The sequence below is a fragment of the Schistocerca nitens genome, chromosome 8 (genome assembly GCF_023898315.1).
Source record: "Schistocerca nitens isolate TAMUIC-IGC-003100 chromosome 8, iqSchNite1.1, whole genome shotgun sequence".
In the NCBI taxonomy this organism is placed as follows: domain Eukaryota; kingdom Metazoa; phylum Arthropoda; class Insecta; order Orthoptera; family Acrididae; genus Schistocerca; species Schistocerca nitens.
In genome coordinates this window covers 222286938-222311005 of record NC_064621.1, presented here as the reverse complement: position 1 = coordinate 222311005, position 24068 = coordinate 222286938, and the positions used below count along the sequence as shown (strand labels likewise).

General features: G+C 43.0%; 1 protein-coding gene across 1 annotated transcript in view; it reads left to right on the top strand.

Moving 5' to 3' along the window:
- LOC126198935 (uncharacterized) overlaps positions 1 to 24068 on the top strand; it is a 154821-nt gene that overhangs the window by 116463 nt on the left and 14290 nt on the right. The window contains exon 3 of the mRNA XM_049935573.1: positions 15339 to 15485. Within this exon, the coding sequence (XP_049791530.1) occupies positions 15339 to 15485 (147 nt within the window). The remainder of the gene's footprint in view (positions 1 to 15338; positions 15486 to 24068) is intronic.

The following is a 24068-nucleotide window of genomic DNA, read 5'->3' as shown; positions in this document are numbered from 1 at the left end:
ACGCTGGTCCAACTGAGGCGCCAGGTGGAAATGGCATGGCAAGCCGTTCCACAGGACTACATCCAGCATCTCTACGATCGTCTCCATGGGAGAATAGCAGCCTGCATTGCTGCGAAAGGTGGATATACACTGTACTAGTGCCGACATTGTGCATGCTCTGTTGCCTGTGTCTATGTGCCTGTGGTTCTGTCAGTGTGATCATGTGATGTATCTGACCCCAGGAATGTGTCAATAAAGTTTCCCCTTCCTGGGACAATGAATTCACGGTGTTCTTATTTCAATTTCCAGGAGTATATATATATATATATATATATATATATATATATATATATATATATATATATGAATGAAAATTGACCATGAACCATGAACCAAGCGTAAACTCCCCACTAAATTAATAATTAAATGAATTTTTCTAATATTGTAACCTCTGAACAAAATTGGCTCCCATTTATAGTCTGTGTGCAGAAATGCATTCACATTTAATGTTGCCACAAAATTCTTTTCTCATTTAATGTTAAGTTCGAAAGAGAAAAATTCCTAAACACCAAAATAATAAAAAAGTTTAGTAACCTAATAAATTTTATGAGAACAGCAGCGCTGCCCTTCGGCCCTGTATTCTGAATAAAAAAAGCAAAAAATTCTTACCTCAATAAAAACTGCAAATATATCTGCTCTTAAGTAGAAATTTTTCGACACAGCTTCGTGCAATGCTGGCGTATATATTTTTTTTTTTTTTTGATTCTTGGAAGGAATGATCATGCATTGGAAATATTCTTTAAATTGAAATGAATGCTTTTCTTTAAAAGAGTTACTTTATATTATAAAAATTATTATTGGGGCATTTTTTGGAACAAATTAAATGACAATTAACATACATTATTAGATATGCGCAAGGCTGCTTCTTTACCTTCTACAACAATACTCATCCTCCAGAGTCCTGACCAGAGTCCCGAGCAGAGCACACAGCCGACACATGCCGACTCCCGCCGACTCACGCAGACTACACCAGACTACTCAAGACTACTGTCGACTCGCGCAGACAAGCGCAGACTAGCGACAAGCAACAACTAACGACATACTACTCTCTGGTCAGAGACTCTGTCATACCTCGCCCATCGCCGGCAACGCATATGTCTTACAACACGTACGCGTCCCTCCCTTCTCTGCAATTTGACACGAGACTCGTTCGACGAGGCAACATGCTTCCAGTCATCAACAGTCCAATGTAGGTGTTGACGTGCCCAGGAGAGGAGTAAAGCTTTGTGTTGTGCAGTCACACGAGTGGGCCTTCGGCTCCGAAAGCCCGTATCGATGAGGTTTCGTTGAATGGTTCGCACACAGTTGTTGATGGCCCAATATTGAAATCTGCAGCAATTTTCGGAAGGGTTGCCCTTCTGCCACATTGAACGATTCTCTTCAGTCCTAATAGTTCTCGTTCTTGCAAGATCCGTTTCCGGCCGCGGCGATGTCGGAGATTTCATGTTTTACCGGATTCCTGATATTCACAGTACACTGATGAAATGGTCGTACCGGAAAATCCCCACTTAATCGCTATCTCGGAGATGCTGTCCTCTGTCGCTCGTGCGCCGACAATAACACCACATTCACTTAAATCTTCATAGCATGCCATTGTAGCGGCAGTAAGCGATCTAGTAACTGCGCCAGACACTTGTCTTACATAGGAGTTGCCGATCGCAGAGCCGTATTTTACCTGTTTACATATCTCTATGTTTGAATATGCATGATTAGTTCCTTTGACGCTTCAATGTACTGTGGTCATTCATATATCATGCACTACAATAAAATGTCACTTTCAGCTCTTGTGAGTGTAAGTACCAGCTGTTAAATACCACTTTTACCAATAAAAATGGTGCAATTGAGCTGGCCATCTTGCCTAAATGCCAGGGATGAGTAGGGCATTGGGGTTTTCACTATGGCCTCCAGAAAAAGGAGCAAAGCGACTGGTTGTAACACCTGAATTATCAGTGTCACAAAAGGCAGAGACAAAACTTATAACCTAGCAATATGATGCTGTTTTTTGGCTGCCACAGTGTGGTGCTAACATACAATTATCATCCATCTAGTAAAAGGAGGACTCCTCGGCATTTTTAAATCGAGTAAATTATCTAGAATTTTGCTCTATGTAATTTTAATATTTAAAATGTTTTGTTCGATTTTTTATTAGTTTAGTATAATCTGTGTACTGTTCCAAATATGTGCCTCTGACTATTTTATCGATGACAAATAATTTCAGTTTATAATCCATATGGTTAGCTAAGGAAATGGTGAAAATTTTTCAAGTGCAAAAAGTCTGCATTTGCTGAAACTTCCTCAGAACTATCGAGAATTTGCTTGTTCTTCTGGTTTTCTATTGTAAGACACAATGCGAATGTTAAAAGAAATTTTTCGGCAGTAACATCTAAGTGGACCAAAGAAAGAAATCGCTTCTTGCCACAGACAATTGGGAGGATCATAATGCTGAAATAAAATTTTAACAGTTTTATGACTACAGGTTGCAAGAAGTGAACTTATCATTTCTTCCCAAACTGGATCCTCCTTCTGTTTTCTGGCCTTACCCATGCCTTCCAGGTGTTGACATGTTAATCCGGACTTGGCAACGCTAGTGGCAGAGAATGGCTTGATGCCATTCCTTTACCACACCTCCCTCCTGGTATTGAATTTTTCTATTCCAGCTGTCTGCATCCCATGCCAAAGCATTAGGACATTTTCCGAAATGCTTTCGAATCATGTAACTGTGGAGGAATTTGTGTACCAGCCCAGTATTCACCTAGCCAGATCTGGGAAACCGCCAAAAAACCACATCCAAGCTGGCTATCACACTCACTATCGTCGTTGATCCACTGGACGGATTCTATCTGGGACCAGCTCGCTTCCCCAAATCTAGCACAAGTGTTCTAATGTAGAATAGATAAAAACTACTTGACATGGAATGAACATTTGGGTAACCATAGGTACAACCTATGCCTACTACAGTGGTACAAGTTTATATGCCAACTAGCTCTGCAGATGATGAAAAATACATGAAATGTATGACGAGATAAAAGAAATTATTCAGGTAGTGAAGGGAGACGAAAATTTAATAGTCATGGGTACATAGGTACAACTTCCCCCCCCCCCCCCCCCCATGAACCATTGACCTTGCCGTTGGTGGGGAGGCTTGCGTGCCTCAGCGATACAGATGGCCGTGCCGTAGGTGCAACCACAACGGAGGGGTATCTGTTGAGAGGCCAGACAAACATGTGGCTCCTGAAGAGGGGCAGCAGCCTTTTCAGTAGTTGCAGGGGCAACAGTCAGGATGATTGACTGATCTGGCCTTGTAACATTAACCAAAACGGCCTTGCTGTGCTGGTACTGCGAACGGCTGAAAGCAAGGGGAAACTACAGCCGTATTTTTTCCCGAGGACATGCAGTTTTACTGTATGATTAAATGATGATGGCGTCCTCTTTGGTAAAATATTCCGGCGGTAAAATAGTCCCCCATTCGGATCTCCGGGCGGGGACTACTCAAGAGGACGTCGTTATCAGGAGAAAGAAAACTGGCGTTCTACGGATCGGAGCGTGGAATGTCAGATCCCTTAATCGGGCAGGTAGGTTAGAAAATTTAAAAAGGGAAATGGATAGGTTAAAGTTAGATATAGTGGGAATTAGTGAAGTTCGGTGGCAGAAGGAACAAGACTTTTGGTCTGGTGATTACAGGGTTATAAACACAAAATCAAATAGGGGTAATGCAGGAGTAGGTTTAATAATGAATAAAAAATAGGAGTGCGGGTTAGCTACTACAAACAGCATAGTGAACGCATTATTGTGGCCAAGATAGACACAAAGCCCATGCCTACTACAGTAGTACAAGTTTATATGCCAACTAGCTCTGCAGATGATGAAGAAATAGATGAAATGTATGACGAGATAAAAGAAATTATTCAGGTAGTGAATGGAGACGAAAATTTAATAGTCATGGGTGACTGGAATTCGTCAGTAGGAAAAGGGAGAGAAGGAAACATAGTAGGTGAATATGGATTGGGGGGAAGAAATGGAAGAGGAAGCCGCCTTGTAGAATCATAGCTAACACTTGGTTCAAGAATCATAAAAGAAGGTTGTATACCTGGAAGGATCCTGGAGATACTAAAAGGTATCAGATAGATTATATATTGGTAAGACAGAGATTTAGGAACCAGGTTTTAAATTATAAGACATTTCCAGGGGCAGATGTGGATTCTGACCACAATCTATTGATTATGAACTGCAGATTGAAGCTGAAGAAACTGCAAAAAGGTGGGAATTTAAGAAGGAGGTGGGACCTGGATAAACTGAAAGAACCAGAGGTTGTAGAGAATTTCAGGGAGAGCATAAGGGAACAATTGACAGGAATGGGGGAAAGAAATACAGTAGAAGAAGAATGGGTAGCTCTGAGGGATGTAGTAGTGAACGCAACAGAGGATCAAGTGGGTAAAAAGACGAGGGCTAATAGAAATCCTTGGGTAACAGAAGAAATATTGAATTTAATTGATGAAAGGAGAAAATATAAAAATGCAGTAAATGAAGCAGGCAAAAAGGAATACAAACGTCTCAAAAATGAGATCGACAGGAAGTGCAAAATGGCTAAGCAGGGATGGCTAGAGGACAAATGTAAGGATGTAGAGGCTTGTCTCACTAGGGGTAAGATAGATACTGCCTACAGGAAAATTAAAGAGACCTTTGGAGAGAAGAGAACCACTTGTATGAATATCAAGAGCTCAGATGGCAACCCAGTTCTAAGCAAAGAAGGGAAAGCAGAAAGGTGGAAGGAGTATATAGAAGGTTTATATAAGGGCGATGTACTTGAGGACAATATTATGGAAATGGAAGAGGATGTAGATGAAGACAAAATGGGAGATAAGATACTGCGTGAAGAGTTTGACAGAGCACTGAAAGACCTGAGTCGAAACAAGGCCCCCGGAGTAGACAACATTCCATTAGAACTACTGATGGCCTTGGGAGAGCCAGTCATGACAAAACTCTACCATCTGGTGAGCAAGATGTATGAGACAGGCGATATACCCTCAGACTTCAAGAAGAATATAATAATTACAAACCCAAAGAAAGCAGGTGTTGACAGATGTAAAAATTACCAAACTATCAGTTTAATAAGTCACAGCTGCAAAATACTAACGCGAATTCTTTACAGACGAATGGAAAAACTGGTAGAAGCGGACCTCGGGGAAGATCAGTTTGGATTCCGTAGAAATGTTGGAACACGTGAGGCAATACTAACCTTACGACTTATCTTAGAAGAAAGATTAAGAAAAGGCAAACCTACGTTTCTAGCATTTGTAGACTTAGAGAAAGCTTTTGACAACGTTAACTGGAATACTCTCTTCCAAATTCTGAAGGTGGCAGGGGTAAAATACAGGGAGCGAAAGGCTATCTACAATTTGTACAGAAACCAGATGGCAGTTATAAGAGTCGAGGGGCATGAAAGGGAAGCAGTGGTTGGGAAAGGAGTGAGACAGGGTTGTAGCCTCTCCCCGATGTTATTCAATCTGTATATTGAGCAAGCAGTAAAAGAAACAAAAGAAAAATTCGGAGTAGGTATTAAAATTCATGGAGAAGAAGTAAAAACTTTGAGGTTCGCCGATGACATTGTAATTCTGTCAAAGACAGCAAAGGACTTGGAAGAGCAGTTGAATGGAATGGACAGTGTCTTGAAAGGAGGGTATAAGATGAACATCAACAAAAGCAAAACGAGGATAATGGAATGTAGTGAAATTAAATTGGGTGATGCTGAGGGAATTAGATTAGGAAATGAGACACTTAAAGTAGTAAAGGAGTTTTGCTATTTAGGGAGTAAAATAACTGATGATGGTCGAAGTAGAGAGGATATAAAATGTAGACTGGCAATGGCAAGGAAATCGTTTCTGAAGAAGAGAAATTTGTTAACATCGAGTATAGATTTAAGTGTCAGGAAGTCGTTTCTGAAAGTATTTGCATGGAGTGTAGCCATGTATGGAAGTGAAACATGGACGATAACTAGTTTGGACAAGAAGAGAATAGAAGCTTTCGAAATGTGGTGCTACAGAAGAATGCTGAAGGTAAGGTGGGTAGATCACGTAACTAATGAGGAGGTATTGAATAGGATTGGGGAGAAGAGAAGTTTGTGGCACAACTTGACTAGAAGAAGGGATCGGTTGGTAGGACATGTTTTGAGGCATCAAGGGATCACAAATTTAGCACTGGAGGGCAGCGTGGAGGGTAAAAATCGTAGAGGGAGACCAAGAGATGAATACACTAAGCAGATTCAGAAGGATGTAGGTTGCAGTAAGTACTGGGAGATGATGAAGCTTGCACAGGATAGAGTAGCATGGAGAGCTGCATCAAACCAGTCTCATGACTGAAGACCACAACAACAACAACAACAACAGGTACAACTTGTACAAAGGGGGTTCAAAAAGTTTTGCACAGTCGTCTCTAACTTTTTTATTTTTTGCAGGAGAGATTGAAATTTTTTGTGAACATACTTGGAAAATTTAGCTATACATTGTATCTACTCAATGTAGCCTCCATGAGCTGTGACACATCTGGCCAAACCTTCTTTCCATGATGTAAATGCACTTTGGTAAAATTCTGGGGATTGACTTCCATCGCTTGACATAGGAAATAAGGTTTTTCTCACTATCAAATGTTTTACCACGCAGATGGACCGTCAGACGACCGAAGAGGTAAAAATCAGACGGAGCCAAGTTCGAACTGTAGGGAGGAAGAGGTACAATTTTCCAACCCATTTTCCTCATTTTCTCCTGCGTCATAAGGGCTGTACGGGGTTTGACATTGTCATGGTGTAGTCTGATGGGCTGATGAGCTGACCCTGATGCTGTGGTCTGTAGATCTTGATGGCACGTCGCAGCTTGTCCAATGACAAACAGTAACGGTCCCGGTTAATTGTGGAGCCAGGTTCCAAAAAGTCAACGAAAATGGCTCCACACTGATCCCAGAAGAAGGAGGCCATCACCTTTCGGCCTCTTCTTCGTGAAAGTCTTGGTTTCTTCTTCCGAGGGGAACCCGGATGAGGCTTGGTTCGAACAAAAACAACTATGTTTCATCCTGGGTAATGACGTCTTGAAGAGGAAATCCATCACCGACTGTTGTCGCAACCTGACATCTACTTCACGGTCCATTATGGCTCGCCTGTAAATAAAAGAAAATACTTTTATATACCAACTTATAGCTAAATTTTCCAAGTACTTTCACAAAAAATTTCATTCTTCTCTTGCAAACAATAAAAAAATGAGAGACAACTATGCAAAACTTTTTGAACGCCCTTTGTAGTTACTTGGTTGTGCCACCATAGTCTCAGTTGCCTGGTGTCATTGTTTCTCGTTATTTTTGTCAGATGTATGGTCATAATTCCCATTATCTATTCTCCAACTGATGTTTTTACATTTGAAAATGACGATGTAGTTCATTGAAACCGGTAATGTAACCCTTTCTTTTTAAAGCAAAAAGTTTTATATACCGTGACTATGGCTTCACTATTGTAGTGTCAAACAAACTTTAAAACTACACTTTAGTCACTCTTTAGGACAATCGTGTCAGAATTAACTTAATTCTCCATAGCCTTTTGATTACAGCAAATCGTTCTGGACAGCGACCTGTTAGTACAGGTAAAAGTAATCCTTCGCTCCCAGTGCAGTTTAACCCGGGATCGCTGGCGCCTATTGTTGTCGCGCGATAACTCCCGTGTTAGATTTTTTCTAACAAATGTATTTCTTTACGTTTTTGCCTGTAGGTTCCATACCGAGATACAATTATCAAGTAAATTACTTCTTTCTTATTACCAAAACATTATAATTATGTATAAACATTAAATGAAACATATATCTTGCTTTAGTTTTAAAAATTCAGTATGCAGTGGTTACACACAGTTTATCATTACATCACAACACTTCTCCTAACAGCACTTCGAAACAATGACTGTAAGTGAACATCCTAGTTTACCATCACACCCGTTTTACTAATCTGAGTTAATTCCAGCTTCTTGTGACGAGCAAGTCATGGCAAGTAAGAAAATACAAATGGAACTGGAACAAAGATGGCAGCGATGGTGTGTATATTTGTTTTTTCTTTTTGGGCAGTAGTGACATCTTGTATTTCCTCTTGATTCACTTGCTTCTTCTGCTGTAGGCAGGTTGTGGATACCTTCAACGCCTATTATTTTCTCCTTCAAGTGGTGTGATATGCTAGTAACTTGTATACGCTTGATTGTACGTGCTTCTGTAACCACCATACTCGGTTCTTTTAGGAATCACCTCCTTGGCATCAAGTCACACGTACTCATCTTGTATATTACTTCACCATTTATCGCCCCGATGTTCAGCAAGGTGAAAAACAGAATATTCCGATTTCAGACGGTCGGCAATATCTACGCCGCCTTTTGTAATATTGTAGAATGTAATCACTTCAGGTTTACTTGATTCGCCACTGTCCGTATCTATACTACCGTCTCTGTGAAGGTAGATATCATTAGTACAATCTTTTTCTGTCTCTTGTTCGGAACATACGAGCAAAGGAGACAATTGTAACCTGGTTTCTTTCCAAATCCGAAAAAGCTGCTGTTTATTGATCCAACCTTTGCAGACAGTAGCGCCTGTGGAATTTCTCTCTTGTTATCTACTGTGGGTCGATGATTAGTGTACAGTTCGTTTGTGACTAGGACAGATGTAAAATAGTTGTCCATCGTCATGTTCCTGCCTGTGCTTTCAGTGATTCGAATTAGTCATAACACCATATTCCTTGCATCATTAGGTACTTGATATGTACCAGCAGGCTGTTTGCCTGCATATATTTCCATATTCAGCGTGTAAAAAATTCTAGGATCACAGAGTGCATATACTTTTATTCCGCATTTTGCTGGCTTAAGGGAAATACACTGCCTGAACTTGCAACGTTCACGGAAAGCTTCCAGCATCTCGTCTACTGTTGCCAATGCTGCTACACTGTAACTCTTCTTGCAGACATTCACAAACCCATCGAATACACTACTGGCCACTAAAATTGCTACACCAAAAAGAAATGCAGATGATAAACAGGTATTCATTGGACATATATATTATACTAGAACTGACATGTGATTACATTTTCACACAATTTGGCTGCATAGATCCTGAGAAATCAGTACCCAGAACTACCACCTCTGGTCGTAATACCGGCCTTGATACGCCTGGGCATTGAGTCAAACAGAGCTTGGATAGCGTGTACAGGTACAGCTGCCCATGCAGCTTCAGCACGATACCACAGTTCATCAAGAGTAGTGACTGGCGTATCGTGACGTGCCAGTTGCTCGGCCACCATTGACCAGACGTTTTCAATTGGTGAGAGACCTGGAGAATATGCTGGCCAGGGCAGCAGTCGAACATATTCTGTGTCCATAAAGGCCCGAACAAGACCTGCAACATGCGGTCGTGCATTATCCTGCTGAAATGTAGGGTTTCGCAGGGATCGAATGAAGGGTAGAGCCACGGGTCGTAACACATCTGAAATGTAACGTCCACTGTTCAAAGTGCCGTCAATGCGGACAAGAGGTGAGCGAGACGTGTAACCAATGGCACCCCATACCATCACGGCGAGTGAACGCCAGTATGGCGATGACGAATACACGTTTCCAATGTGCGTTGACCGCGATGTCGTCAAACACGTATGCGACCATCATGATGCTGTAAACAGAACCTGGATTCATCCGAAAAAATGACTTTTTGCCATTCGTGCACCCAGGTTTGTCGTCGAGTACATCATCGCAGGCGCTCCTGTCTGTGATGCAGCGTCAAGGGTAACCGCAGCCACGGTCTCCGAGGTGATAGTCCATGCTGCTGCAAACGTCGTCGAACTGTTCGTGCAGATGGTTGTTGTTTTGCAAACGTCCCCATCTGTTGACTCGGGGATCGAGACGCGGCTGCACGATCCGTTACAGCCATGCGGATAAGATGCCTGTCATCTGGACTGCTAGTGGTACGAGGCCGTTTGGATCCAGCACGGCGTTCCGTATCACCCTTCTGAACCAACCGATTACATATTCTGCTAACAGTCATTGGATCTCGACCAACGCGAGCAGCAATGTCGCGATACGATAAACCGCAATCGCGATAGGCTTCAATCCGACCTTTATCAAAGTCGCATTTCTCCTCCTTACACGAGGCATCACAACAACGTTTCATCAGGCAACGCCGGTCAACTGCTGTTTCTGTATGAGAAATCGGTTGGAAACTTTCGTCATGTCAACACGTTGTAGGTGTCGCCACCGGCACCAACCTTGTGTGAATGCTCTGAGAAGCTAATCATTTGCATATCACAGCATCTTCTTCCTGTTGGTTAAATTTAGCGTCTGCAGCACGTCATCTTCGTGGTGTAGCAATTTTAGTGGCCAGTTGTGTATTTCCCTGATCGGTGCCAGGTTATTTGTTTCCTTCATCTGCGCCCTCGTAGACTTGTCATCAAACCGTACAGCTTGCAGAAGAGTATGGAATCTTCGTCTGCTCATCGATGCAAAAAAATATGTAATGCAGTTTCATCAGTGACCTGTCGTTCATCGGTAACTTTTTCACTCTGGTGAGACATAAAGCTCCAAGGCAAGCAGATAATTCTTCGAAATCTGTCTGTGGGCAGTCTCGAGCACTCTGTAAATAACCTGCTGCCATTCTGTCTAGTTCCTGGTTTGTGTATTTTACAACACGGTCAAATACTCTTGTAACACCATAGCTCTAATGCTCTACTGATTTATTTTGCCTTTTGTTTCATTTAATGTTACATCGTTGAGCTTCTGTAAATGCGCTTGATTCAACCGATAACACAAAATTGTATACTCCTTTCTTTGTAAAAAATTTGATGTCATGGTTTGATTCTATGCAATGTAGTATATCTGTCATTTAAATTCTTTGTCTGAATTGGAGGGAGACAAAACTTAGTGTATATATTTGGAATTTGGGTGAATAATTTTTTGTAGAAATACCAATATGTGCAAATGTTCTGTTTTATTTAAAATGTTTCTTTGCTGTTATGTAAACTGCTGATCTTCACTTAGGGTTCTTAGATATTTTTATGTAAAAGGTTTTGTGGTTCCCCTCGGGAACGGAACTGTGAAGGGCGCGCAAATTGTGATTGGCCGAGGTAGAAAAGTTGGAATTGAGAGTCAGTCGGGGACGAGCTACCAAACTGTCAGTAGCTCATGTAAAAGTTGTGTATTGTGTTGGTTCTGAGAGACGCTTTTCCTGGCGCTTTCGAATGCCTCGGATGGATGGATAAAGAGCTGGAACTATTCTGAAATCGATGTCTATCATCGCTACCAAGAAATGACAGAATCCGGCAATTCTACCTGCAAATCCACCTACCAACATGCGATCGCCACCACATTGCGCAATCGCTGTAATGGAACACTATAGTAATGTACACTGAAGGATCAGCTCATTGGATGTTTAGTGTACTCAAATACAAGGTAATTTTTAGCTGAACTTTTGTACCTACCGTGATTTATCCTCAGTCACACATCCACTTAGGGTCCCTCCCACTCTAAAGTGCTTACCGAGTGTCCTTTATTGAAAGAAAGTTAAAGTTAATGTGGCAAGAGAGTGAGCTAAAGTATATGATGCTTGCTGAAAATAATTTTTCTATTAAAACTGCTTATTAATATGTTGTTGTCAATTTCAAAATTAAAAGGTCATAAAACTGAGGATGGTAAAGTTTTGCTTAGTAAATGATCACATTGCTGCTTGTTGCAAATCGCAAAAGGTGAGTCAGTTTCTTACAGATATGCCGTGTTCTACTGCAGTAAGAGTTGAGAACTAATACCTTGTTTCTTTAGTGTGTTGACAGTGTGTTTAGTATGCTCTGCTACAATGGCCAAGATTAAGGGCCCCCCTCCACTGAAATGCACAAAGTTACTTAATTATAGCAAGTTTCAATTACTTTTCCTATTTAAGTGAACTTCTGTACAATATTGGATTCGCCTTGTGTATTAAAAGTGCATATTAATGGTGTAACAGGATCAACAGTTAGTCTATTGTTCTCATGCTAGATAACGATTAATATAAAGACCACTATCTATGAAAACAATAATTTCTTAATTCAAAAGACTGTTAGTGAATTCCATTTAACTTTCATTCTAACTAGAAAAGTATTTAGCTGAGAGAGGCTTAACCTGTGATCAGTTCATAATTTTGCAGTGAACTACATTTACAATTTTATGTAAGCTAGGAAAATGTTTGAAAAGTAATACTGAACCTATGTCCAATTTATGATTTTACATGAATATTAATAGTAATGTTATAAAGACCATTCAGTTTGAATAAGCCCTGAAAGTAATAGTGTGTATTGTTATCTGTTATGTTTATGCAAATAGTTTGTTCTGCTCTGTCAGCTTCCAATCCGTGAACATATGCAGGTGTCAGAGTTCACTGCACTCGCGTGTGGCAAAATATAGGTTGTGTTTGTCCGTTAAAGTTACTCATACCTACTTTCTTAAAAAAAAAAGTTAATCATTCTCTTGCCTAATTAGGCTGGCGACCGTTTTCTTTATGCTTTAAACCGTGTAGCTAGGTAAAATATTATTTGTTACTGTTTAAATATTTACGTAATTCTGACTTTCACTTCCGATAAGCCACCTCCGTTAGGTACAACACGGTCAACATAACAAAATTCCTCTCAGAGGGTAACACTGCTCTGCTTGTTCATACTATAATTACTTGAATAAGAATAATTTTTTTATACGAACTACCTTCAGCTTTGAGGTTATGGCATAGTAGTAGCAGACGGTAGTGTTATACACTGTCTGAAAAAACACTTTCCAGCAGTCGAGAACAGCTTTCGAATTTTTTGCTTCCCCCTTTACACCTGGAAGTTGTGTCACAATATTCTGACGAGCAGTTTTTGATGGAGGGGCTTTATGTTTGAACCATTTTGTTTTTCCATCCCTACCTTGATACCTGTCACGATTTGCAGGTGTTGGGGCTGCTGTAGACGCATTACAGAATAACTGTCTGATTGTGCGTCTGTATCTGAAGACAGGAATTCTGTATGGATATTCTCATCCAGCGGTTCCTCTAGCCACAGCAATATCTGTTCATCTGAGATGACACCTATCCTCTAAAATTTTATATATTTTCACATCTGACAGAGCATGTCGCGTACTTTGTGTACACAGCTGCTTCATTCAGTATGTAAAACCAAATAAGTATTATTACTTTTTTAAAAAAATACGTAATATGGGCAGGCTACGTCCAGGAGAAAAAAATTAACCCAATCTCAAGTCACCAGCACAGAGAAACAGACTAAAAAAAGAAGCAAGACGGTGTTTTACGAATGTACAGGGCATTATTACGCGAGAGCTACCGCGTGAAAAATAATGTAAAGATGCGCACCGCTTCAAACAGGGCCGGTGACAGCAGAATTACCTGTAATTAGACAAGCGAAAGCCACGTGAAGGTAGAGATATCAAAGAAAGCATTCCTAGATCAATATTTCAATATCTTTAAAATACAGGGTGATCAAAAAGTCAGTATAAAATTGAAAACTTAATAAACCACAGAATAATGTAGATATAGAGGTAAAAATTGACACACATGCTTGGAATGACAAGAGGTTTTATTAGAACAAAAACAAAAAAAAACAAAGTTCAAAAAATGTCCGACAGATGGTGCTGGACAGCAAAACTGCTACCGTGACGGGTCAGAGGTACGCCGATATGTTACAGAATCGCATCATCCCCAGCCTGGCTGATAAACACCTGCTGGAACGTACGATGTTTATGCAGGATGGCGCTCTACCCCCTGTTGCTAGACGCGTGAAAGATCTCTTGCGCGCGTCGTTTGGTGATGATCGTGTGCTCAGCCGCCACTTTCGTCATGCTTGGCCTCCCAGGTCCCCAGACCTCAGTCCGTGCGATTATTGGCTTTGGGGTTACCTGAAGTCGCAAGTGTATCGTGATCGACCAACATCTTTGGGGATGCTGAAAGACAACATCCGACGCCAATGCCTCACCATAACTCCGGACATGCTTTACAGTGCTGTTCACAACATTATTCCTCGACTACAGCTATTGTTGAGGAATGATGGTGGACATATTGAGCATTTCCTGTAAAGAACATCATCTTTGCTTTGTCTTACTTTGTTATGCTAATTATGATCAGATGAAGCGCCATCTGTCGGACATTTTTTGAACGTTTGTATTTTTTTGGTTCTAATAAAATCCCATGACATTCCAAGCATGTGTGTCAATTTGTACCTCTCTATCTGCATTATTCCGTGATTTATTCAGTTTTCAAATTTATACTGACTTTTTGATCACCCGGTATATTGTAATATTTCAGTAAAATCATGAATACTAGATTTTTTCTCTCGCTCAAGCGATCCCGGGTAGAGCTAGCTGTGTCTCCAGTTATGAACATCACATCTATTGATTGGCGACTCCATGGAGTGCTGTGCGCACAACGACCATATATATTAAATTAAAAGGAAGGTCAGCGTTGGCCGTAATATTGATGTTGTATTGATAGCAGAATCGATTTTCGATCACATAGTGATCATCTTCAGTGCTGTACAAATTAAACTCAGACTTTGGTATCATATTGAACTTCATACCAGTGTCTGACTTTAATTTGTACAACACTGAAGATGGTCACTATGTGATCGAAAATCGATTCTACTATCAATAAAACATCAATATTACGGCCAACGCTGACCTTCCTTTTAATTTAACATCACTTCTGCTCAGGTTGCCAGCGTGTCTCCTCGAAGTATCATTTTTAACATTTGTGAGCACATTGCCACGTTTCACTTGCCATCATGTGAGATTGCCCACTGGCATAGCGCACACCACAACAACGTCATTGGAACGTTACACCACTATCGTGAGACACAAAACAAAAATTGTGCCTCGAAGTGTTCGCCTTCTGTCAACAACAGTAGCTGATGAGCGCTGCCTGCAAATCGTGGCTCGTAGAAATCTCGAATGCAATGGAGCAGAATGGCATTCTCGGTTTTTGCAGGCAGCTATGAGCGCTGTGTCGAATACAGGAAGTGGCTGGCTCTGAGCACTATGGGGCTTAACATCTGTGGTCATCAGTCCCCTAGAACTTAGAACTACTTAAACCTAACTAACCTAAGGACATCACATACATCCATGCCCGAGGCAGGATTCGAACCTGCGACCGTAGCGGTCTCTCGGGTCCAGACTGTAGCGCCTAGAACCGCACGGCCACTCCGGCCGGCTAATTCGCACTGGAACAAAACCCTTTCAGGTATGCAGTTTCGCAGCCAAGAATGCTATATGATCGTTCCATTTTTTATTGTTGCAGACAAATTTCGTGGTGAAGAAGGACGGAACTGTGGTCAACCAGGGAGAGCAAGAGGGATGCGAATTCCTGGACGACAACAAGGATAATGACAACACGAGACCTTTCCTCGATGCGCTTAATATGCCTATGGAATGCCCTGTGCCTCCGGTAAGTGATGTCACGAGGTTCGTTCAAAAAATTCTATAACTTTGTCCACAAAATTTTTCTACGCTTACCTTTCACTTATTGTGCATGGTCTCCTTCGGAGATCTGTCCTCCACACTTGATACACCGCTCCCAACGCAGTCTTGGTACGCCTCTTGCTGGATAACGCGAAGCGCCGTCTGAGAATTTTCTTTTATCTCGTCTATCGTTGCAAATTTTTGTCCTTTCAACGGGGTTTTCAGTTTTGGAAATAAAAAAAAGTTCGTAGGGGCCATATCTGGAGAGTACCGAGGATAAGCAGCACAGTGATTTCGTTTTTTGTGCAAAAGTCACGCACCAATAGGGATGAACGTGTGGGTGCGTTATCGTGATGGGAGAGCCATGAATAGTCTCGCCACTTTTCAGACCGTTTCCTTCTCATATCTGTCCGCAGGCGTCGTAGCACGTCCCCATAGAACCATCGATTGGCAGTATGTCCCTTTGGCGCAAATTCATGTTGAACTAATCCTTGAAAGTCAAAGAGAACTTTCAGCATGGGTTTGACATTTGACCTGACCTGACGAGCCACTTGGAGAAACTTTCCCGCCCCTTTGTGAAAATTGAAGCGTCGACTCAGAGTCATAACCATAGATTTTTTGGATTGATTTGGGGGAGGAGACCAAACAGCGAGGTCATCGGCCTCATCGGATTAGGGAAGAGTGGGGAAGGAAGTCGGCCGTGCCCTGTGAAAGGAACCATACCGGCATTTGCCAGAAGGGACTTAGGGAAATCACGGAAAACCTAAATCAGGATGGCCGGACTCGGGATTGAACCGTCGTCCTCCCGAATAACCGTAGACCCACGTGTCATTGTCAGTTATGATTCTCTTACGGGACATCTCGTTCTCATTTGGGCGACGCAAAAGCTCTCCACAGAGTGCGAGGCGAAGATCTTTCTGGTCCTGATTCATGAGCCGTGGGGCGAACTTGGCGGCAACAGGGTGCATTCCAAGATGCTGTGTCAGGATTTCATGACATGATCCAACTGAAATGTTACATCTTCTGCAATCTCTCGGACAGTCAGTCTTCGACTGGCAAGCACAATTTCATTGACGTTCCTGACATTAGGGTCGTCGGTAGACGTCGGAGGGCGTCCTGAACGAGGGTCATCTTTAACTTCTGTCTGGCCATTTTTATACCGTGTGAACCATTCGTAACACCAAGTACGGCTTAAGCAGTCGTCACTGTAGGCTTCCTGCATCTTTTGGTGTATCTCTGTAAAGGATTTCTTGAGTTTCACGCCGCAAAGTTAATGCAAATGTGTTGCTCCTCTAAGTTTGCCATCTCGAATTCGCAAACTGTGTTACACAACGTTCTACTCAGTCCAGCACTGAACAATAACTAACAGACATACAACAATGAAACTTCCGGCGGCCATACATTAAATGCAAGTGTGTGCAGGAATGTCAACCGCATTTCACTTCAACATTGGCGCGAAATTGAGAATGTTCCGGAATTTTTTGAACAGACCTCGTATGTTCCTTTCATACCGTGCTCGTCGCATGGCCTCTGATTGAACTTGCCGACCCTTTAACCCTTACTGTAGACCGGGTTCCAATGGATTTCTGTCCAGTCTTTGAACACATGTAAAAACGAAGTGGAAACCAGAACTTCTCCTCACTCACCCCCCCCCCCCCCCCCCCGATCGCTCGCTGCTCCTACACTCAGTATCGGCATACGCGCACGTCCACTGGATCCCAACTATAGATGTGCAATGGATTCACTACTTTTGTTATTTTTTCAGTTTTACTCTTTCGTTTCAGGTATCTGTAATAGAAAATCTAAACAGTGGTTCTGGAAACCGGTATTTCCTATTAGAACAGCGGTTGGACGATGAATTACACGGGCATGATGACGAAGTTGGTGAAAATTCAACATCTGCACGTAATCAAACGGACAGGAGGACGAAGAGTTTGTGATAATGAGTGATCAAGACTCAAACTACGAATTGTCTGGCGACGAAGAGATTCATCGAGACGAAGTTGAAATGAATGGAGAGACTAATTCCAGGAAATAATATTACGGAAAAGTAGACTGAAACACAACCTGTAAGAAATGCTCGTGCCAGGAGCCACAATATTATCAGACTGCCTTGCATCACTTATCGACCAAGACGTATTTAGCCACTTTATACAAATGAAGCACTGGAGACAGTATTTGACGCGGTTATCAGGAACAAACTATGGTTCAAATGGCTCTGATCACTATGGGACTTAACTTCTGAGGTCATCAGTCCCCTAGAACTACTTAAACCTAACTAACCTAAGGACACCACACACATCCATGCCCGAGGCAGGATTCGAACCTGCGACAGTAGTGCTCACGCGGTTCCAGACTGTAGCGCCTAGAACCGCTCGGCCACACCGGCCGCCGAACAAACTATGGTTTTGGATGAACAAAAAACTGGCAGAGTTCAGTTTGAGGTACAAGTCTACGGATCGCCCAAAACCGAAGGAACGGTCTCAGCAGCAACTGGACACCTTTTGAGGTTAGTTGCTGTATCCAAGTCGAATCACGAAGTCGTAATATCGCTATTTGCGACAGATTGAACTGGGCGAGAAAAATCGCTTCGAAAATCCCGAAGACAGAAAAGTGTCCGAAAAAACTGACTCAAGTTGTATAGTGATAGAACGTGTGTACTATCCACTCATGTTAACGTGACTGCCTCTCAAAAGCCTGAATAACCAATTTTGCAGCGCGGATCGCTGTGAGTCGTGACAGAAGACGTCCTGGAAGTTACCGACAGTGTAGTGGAGCCATGACGACTCCAGCGCAGTGACGAGCTGTAGTAGGTTTCTTGGTTGAAGAGTCATGGAGAGAAAATCCCGATTCTAGGTTCGGTTTAAATCGAGGGAGTTTGGTGGCCAGGAGATATGGTATACTCGTCCCCGTTCTCTTCGGACCATGCATATACACTGTGACCTGTGTGACACATTGGATTTTACTGCTGGAGGATGCCATCGTGCCGAGGAAAAACAAACAGCATGTAGGGGTGGACATGGTCCCCAAGGATAAATACATGCTTGTGTTGATCCATTTTGCTTCCAGAATGATGACATAACACAAGAAATGCCGCGAACCATAACGCTCCCTCTTCTGGCCTGGACCTTTCCGATGACTGCTGCAGGGTGTTTGTAATGACACGTTTCACGCCGCACACATCAACAGCCATCTGTGTGATAAACCTAAAACGTGATTCATCTGAAGAGGCTACCTGCATCATCTCTATGGATGTCCAGTTGCGGTATTTGCGTGCAAATTACAACCTTCGTCGCCGATGTACAGTAGCAGGCATGGGTGCATAACCGTGCACCTACTATGGAGGCCTATATGCAGCAACATCCACTGAACGGTCGTTGAGGAGACACTGTTGGTAGCCCTTTCGTTCATCTGGCCTGTCAGTTGTTCAACAGCTGCACTTATATTTGGTTGTACACATCTCATTCATTCATCCTTGCCATCCTTGGCCCATGGTGCACAACACTTGTCTTGGCGCCGGTTTCCTATAGCATCATTTTGCCATGTGGGGTATATTGTAGCCACAGTGGCACGCTAACAATTTACAAAGCTAGCCGTTTGGAACTGCTTCCAATAAACTCCTCCGACTGCACTGTTTCCCGCCCCCCCCCCCGGCCCCATCCCCACCCTCCGCCAGCACGACACGCTTTGTACTCGTATACCCTCCATTGCTAGTGCTGGCATCTGCTGTCTGTGACTGCTTATTGCATTCTGACGTCGAACATAGGAGGGAGGGGGAGGGGGGGGGGTGTCACATTAACGTGACTGGACTGTGTCGATATCTTCAATAAGAATTCCCCATCAAATTACGCATTTGATGCTATATGTACCATATATGCCACCTAAGTCACTTCATCAATGAACAGAACATGTCAGGCTAACGTAAACAGATGTGCTGTTGTACATTTTACTATAGATTGTGTTTCTTAAGATTTAACGATCATCTGTTGAATGCTACATACATGGACATGGCCACATGCACGAAGGGCTGTTTGATTGCAAACATTTTAATTCTGAGAAACGTTTGCATGATGTGCTGCATTTTATCCACTAATATGACAACTTGGCATCAGGTTCCTACACACAGTGAACACGTTTTCCAGCAACAGTTTTTCAAGAACAGGAGATGACAGCAAAGCCTGTCGAAATTTCTCGTCGAAAATAAATAAGTCTTTATGTGATATTAGCTGTAGATATTGTTTTACCAAGTAAATGATATCGTGAGACATGTCAATCAAGGTGTTGATTCTGTCGACCGAATGTGTTCAGAATATTCAGGCAGTCACAGAAGGCGTCGTTGGCGCTAACTTCTTATGTATAGGTTATTGGACATGAGTGGACTGAATGCTAATATATCGTCTGGCAGAATCATGATATTACAACGAAGCTGACGTCGACGATGTTGTTGAAAGATTGTGTGGACCGTATACGAACGACAGATGGAATACATAAACACTACCCACACAGCTCAGAACGAGCACGGCTTCAACCAGCAGCAGCAAAAAGTGATTACAACACCCCTAAATTGGGTAGAAATGAGAGAGAGAGAGAGAGATTCTCATTCTGTCCACCTAATAAAAAAGTAAAGATTGTACTCTTGTGCAATATCTACAAACTGCCTGCAAGGGTTGTTCTGAACCACTTCAATACTCTTGCATGTAAGTTGGCTTACTTTGTTCATTGTCAAAATTTTTATAGAAGGATATTCTAAGTTTTTGTTTTAATACTTTTAAGAAGCACACTTTAAAAAATAATAGAAACCTTAGATTGTTTTTTATAATCATTTAGTACATGCGACGTTCTTTTTCGATGACGCGTTCCGACTTCAGACTGATTTATGCAAGTACAGATTAAAATAGAAAAATGAAAATTCCTATCGTAGATTTTGCTAAATGTTTAAGTCCTAGAATAACAATTTAAAAAAAATTAAACATACGTTAATTTTTATTTGTCATTAGAAAATAACTAGCTCAGCGACTATAGACGCGTTACAGCTTTTCTTGATAACAGTAAAGAGTTAATCCGATGCAGAACGCAATGAGCCAGTTTCACTAGTGTGAGTACGATGTATCAATATACTGAGGCAATATGAAGCCACATCCCCTTGGTATGGCGACAGAACTTCGCAACCGCGTAGGTTAAAGAAAGTGAAGTACTCGAAACTAAAGAATTCAGTAGGTAAGGAGCTGTAAAATTTGTTTCCTAATTTTATACGTGATGTAAGGGCATCCGCGAGAGGATAAATAAATAATGATGATACATAGGCTTAGATGAAATTTTCCTTGATTTTAGCAGTTCGACACTTAGTTGTATTAAAAAGTTACTAATTACCCTTAAGATGGCGATTTTCTTGGTAGGAAATTGAATAGTTTCACGCACAAGGATACAACTGCGAGGTTTTAAGAGATGCTAGTGCTTAGCAACTTAATGTCCCACTGTGGTCCTACCAGAAGTGCTGCAAAAGACGCAGTTCGGTTGGGCTTAAAATGTAGTGCTACTTTACATGTCGACTAATTTCTTTTGGAGCCTATGTTCAAAGCACGTAAGCCATCGATTCCTTAAAACAGATTCGGGAGGACGACGGTTGAATCCCGCGTCCGGCCATCGTGATTTATGTTTTCCGTGATTTCCCTAAATCGCTCCAGGCCAATGCCGGGATGGTTCCTTTGAAAGAGCACAGCCGACTTCCTTCCCCGTCCATCCCTAATCCGCTGAGACCGATGACCCCGCTGTCTGGTCTCATCCCCCCAAACAATCCAATCCAATCCTTAAAACAGAGGTGGTCAAGAATACGGCTCACAAGCTGTGCCCTCGTATGAGTGCCATAGCGATCAGCCTAGTTGCACACTTCCTGCACTGCCACGGCACGCTGTTTGAGCATGAGGAAAAACTGCGAAAGGCCCGTATTTATACTGAAGAGCCAAAGAAACTGGTACACCCGCCTAATATCGTGTAGGGCCCCCACGAGGACGCAGAAGTCCTGGAAGACGACCTGGCATAGACTCGACTGAAGTCTGAGGTAGTGCTGGAGGGAATTGACACCATGAATCCTGCAGGGCTGTGCATAAATCCACAAGAGTACGAGATGGAGGAGATCTCTTCTTAACAGCACTTGCAAGGCATCCCAGATACTAATAATGTTCATGTCTGGGGAGTATGGTGGGCAGAGGAAGTGTTTAAACTCAGAATAGTGTTCCTGGAGCAACTATGTAGCAATTCTGGACGTGTGGGGTGTCGCATTGTCCTGCTGGAATTATCCAAGTCCGTCGGATTCCTAATGGACATGAATGGATGCAGGTTACCAGACAGAACGCTGAAGTACGTGTCACCTGTCACAGTCGTATCTGGACGTATCAGGGGTCCCATATCACTCCAACTGCGCACGTCCCACACCATTACAGGGCCTCCATCAGCTTGAAGAGTCACCTTCTGACATGCAGGATCTATGGATTCATTAGATTGTCTCCATACCCGTACGCGTCCATCCTCACGATACAATTTGAAATGAGTCTCGTTCGACGAGAGAGCATGCTTCCAGTCATCAACAGTCCAATGCTGGTGTTGACATGCCCGGGAGAGGGGTAAAGCTTTGTGTCGTGCAGTCACACGAGTGGGCCTCCTGCTCCGAAAGCCCATATCGATGATGTTTCGTTGAATGGCTCGCACACTGTCATTTGTTGATGGTCCAGTATTGAAATCTGCAGCCATTTGAAGAAGGGTTGCACTTCTGCCACGTTGAACAATTCTCTTCAGTCGTCATCGTTCCCGTTCTTGCAGAATCCTTTTCCGGCAGCAGCGATGTCTGAGATTTTATGTTTTACCGGATTACTGATATTAACAGAACACTGGTGAAATGGTCGTACGGGAAAATCTCCACTTCATCGATACCTCGGAGATGCTGTGTCCCATCGCTCGTGCGCCGACTATAACACTACGTTCAAACTCACTCAAATCCTGATAACTTGCCATTTAGCGGAAGTAACCGATTTAACAACTGCGCCAGACACTTGTTGTCTTACACTCATGCTCATAAATTAAGGATAATGCTGATACATGGTGAAAAAACACTCTGGTCGGCGGTTTGCGGGTTTAAATCACCTCGGGGTACGACCATGCGGTGCATTTGACCTGCGGTCGTCGCACGGTGGCGCTGCCAGCAGCCCACATACACAGAGGTGTGTTGATGCATGTCAGAGTATGGTGCAGAGAGTAAGTGTGTAGACGTTTTCAGACGTGCTAATGGTGACTGTGTGTTGAAAATGGCTCAAATAACATACACTGATGACGTTATGAAGGGTAGAATACTAGGGCGGCTGGAGGCTGGTCAAACACAGCAGGTCGTAGCACGGGCCCTCCGTGTGCCACAAAGTGCGATCTCAGGGTTAATGCAACGATTCCAGCAGACAGGAAACGTGTCCAGGCGCTACAATATTGGACGTCCACAGTGCACAACACCACAAGAAGACCGATATCTCACCATCAGTGCCCGCAGACGGCCACGGAGTACCGCAGGTAGCCTTGCTCAGGTCCTCACCACAGCCACTGGAACAGTTGTCACCAGACACACAGTCTATAGACGACTGAACAGACGTGGTCAATTCGCTTGGAGACCTGCAAGGTGCATTCCACTGACCACTGGTCACAGGAGAGCCCGTAAGGTCTCGTGTCAAGAACACAGTACACGATCATTGGAACAGTAGTCCCGGGTTATGTTCACGGACAAGTCCAGATATAGTCTGAACAGTGATTCTCGCCGGGTTTTCATCTGGCGTGAACCAGGAACCAGATACCAACCCCTTAATGTCCTTCAAAGGGATCTGTATGGAGGTCGTGGTTTGATGGTGTGGGGTGGGTTATGATTGGTGCAGGTACACACCTGCATGTCTTTGACAGAGGAACTGTAACAGGTCAGGTGTATTGGGACGTCATTTTGCACAAGTACGTCCGCCTTTTCAGAGGTGCAGTGGGTCCCACCTTCCTCCTGATGGATGATAACGTACGGCCCCATCGAACTCAAAGATATCACCCGAATGGAGTGGCCTGCCTGTTCTCCAGACCTAAACCCCATCGAGCACGCCTGGGATGCTCTCGGTCGATGTATCGCTGCACGTCTTCAAACCCCTAGGACACTTCAGGAGGTCTGACAGGCACTGCTGCAAGAATAGGAGGCTATGCCCCAGCAGCTGCTCGACCACCTGACCCAGAGTATGCCAACCCATTATGTGGCCTGTGTACGTGTGCATGGTGATCATATCCCATATTGATGTCGGGGTACATGCGCAGGAAACAGTGGCGTTTTGTAGCATATATGTTTCGGTACGGTTTTCTCAATTTATCACCAATGCCGTGGACATACAGATCTGTGTCTTGTGTGTTCCCTATGTGCCTATGTTATTAGCGCCAGTTTTGTGTAGTGCCACGTTGTGTGGCGGCACCACATTCTGCAATTATCCTTAATTTATGAGCACGAGTGTATATAGGCGTTGGCGACCGCTGCGCCGTGTTCTGCCTGTTTACATATCTCTGTACT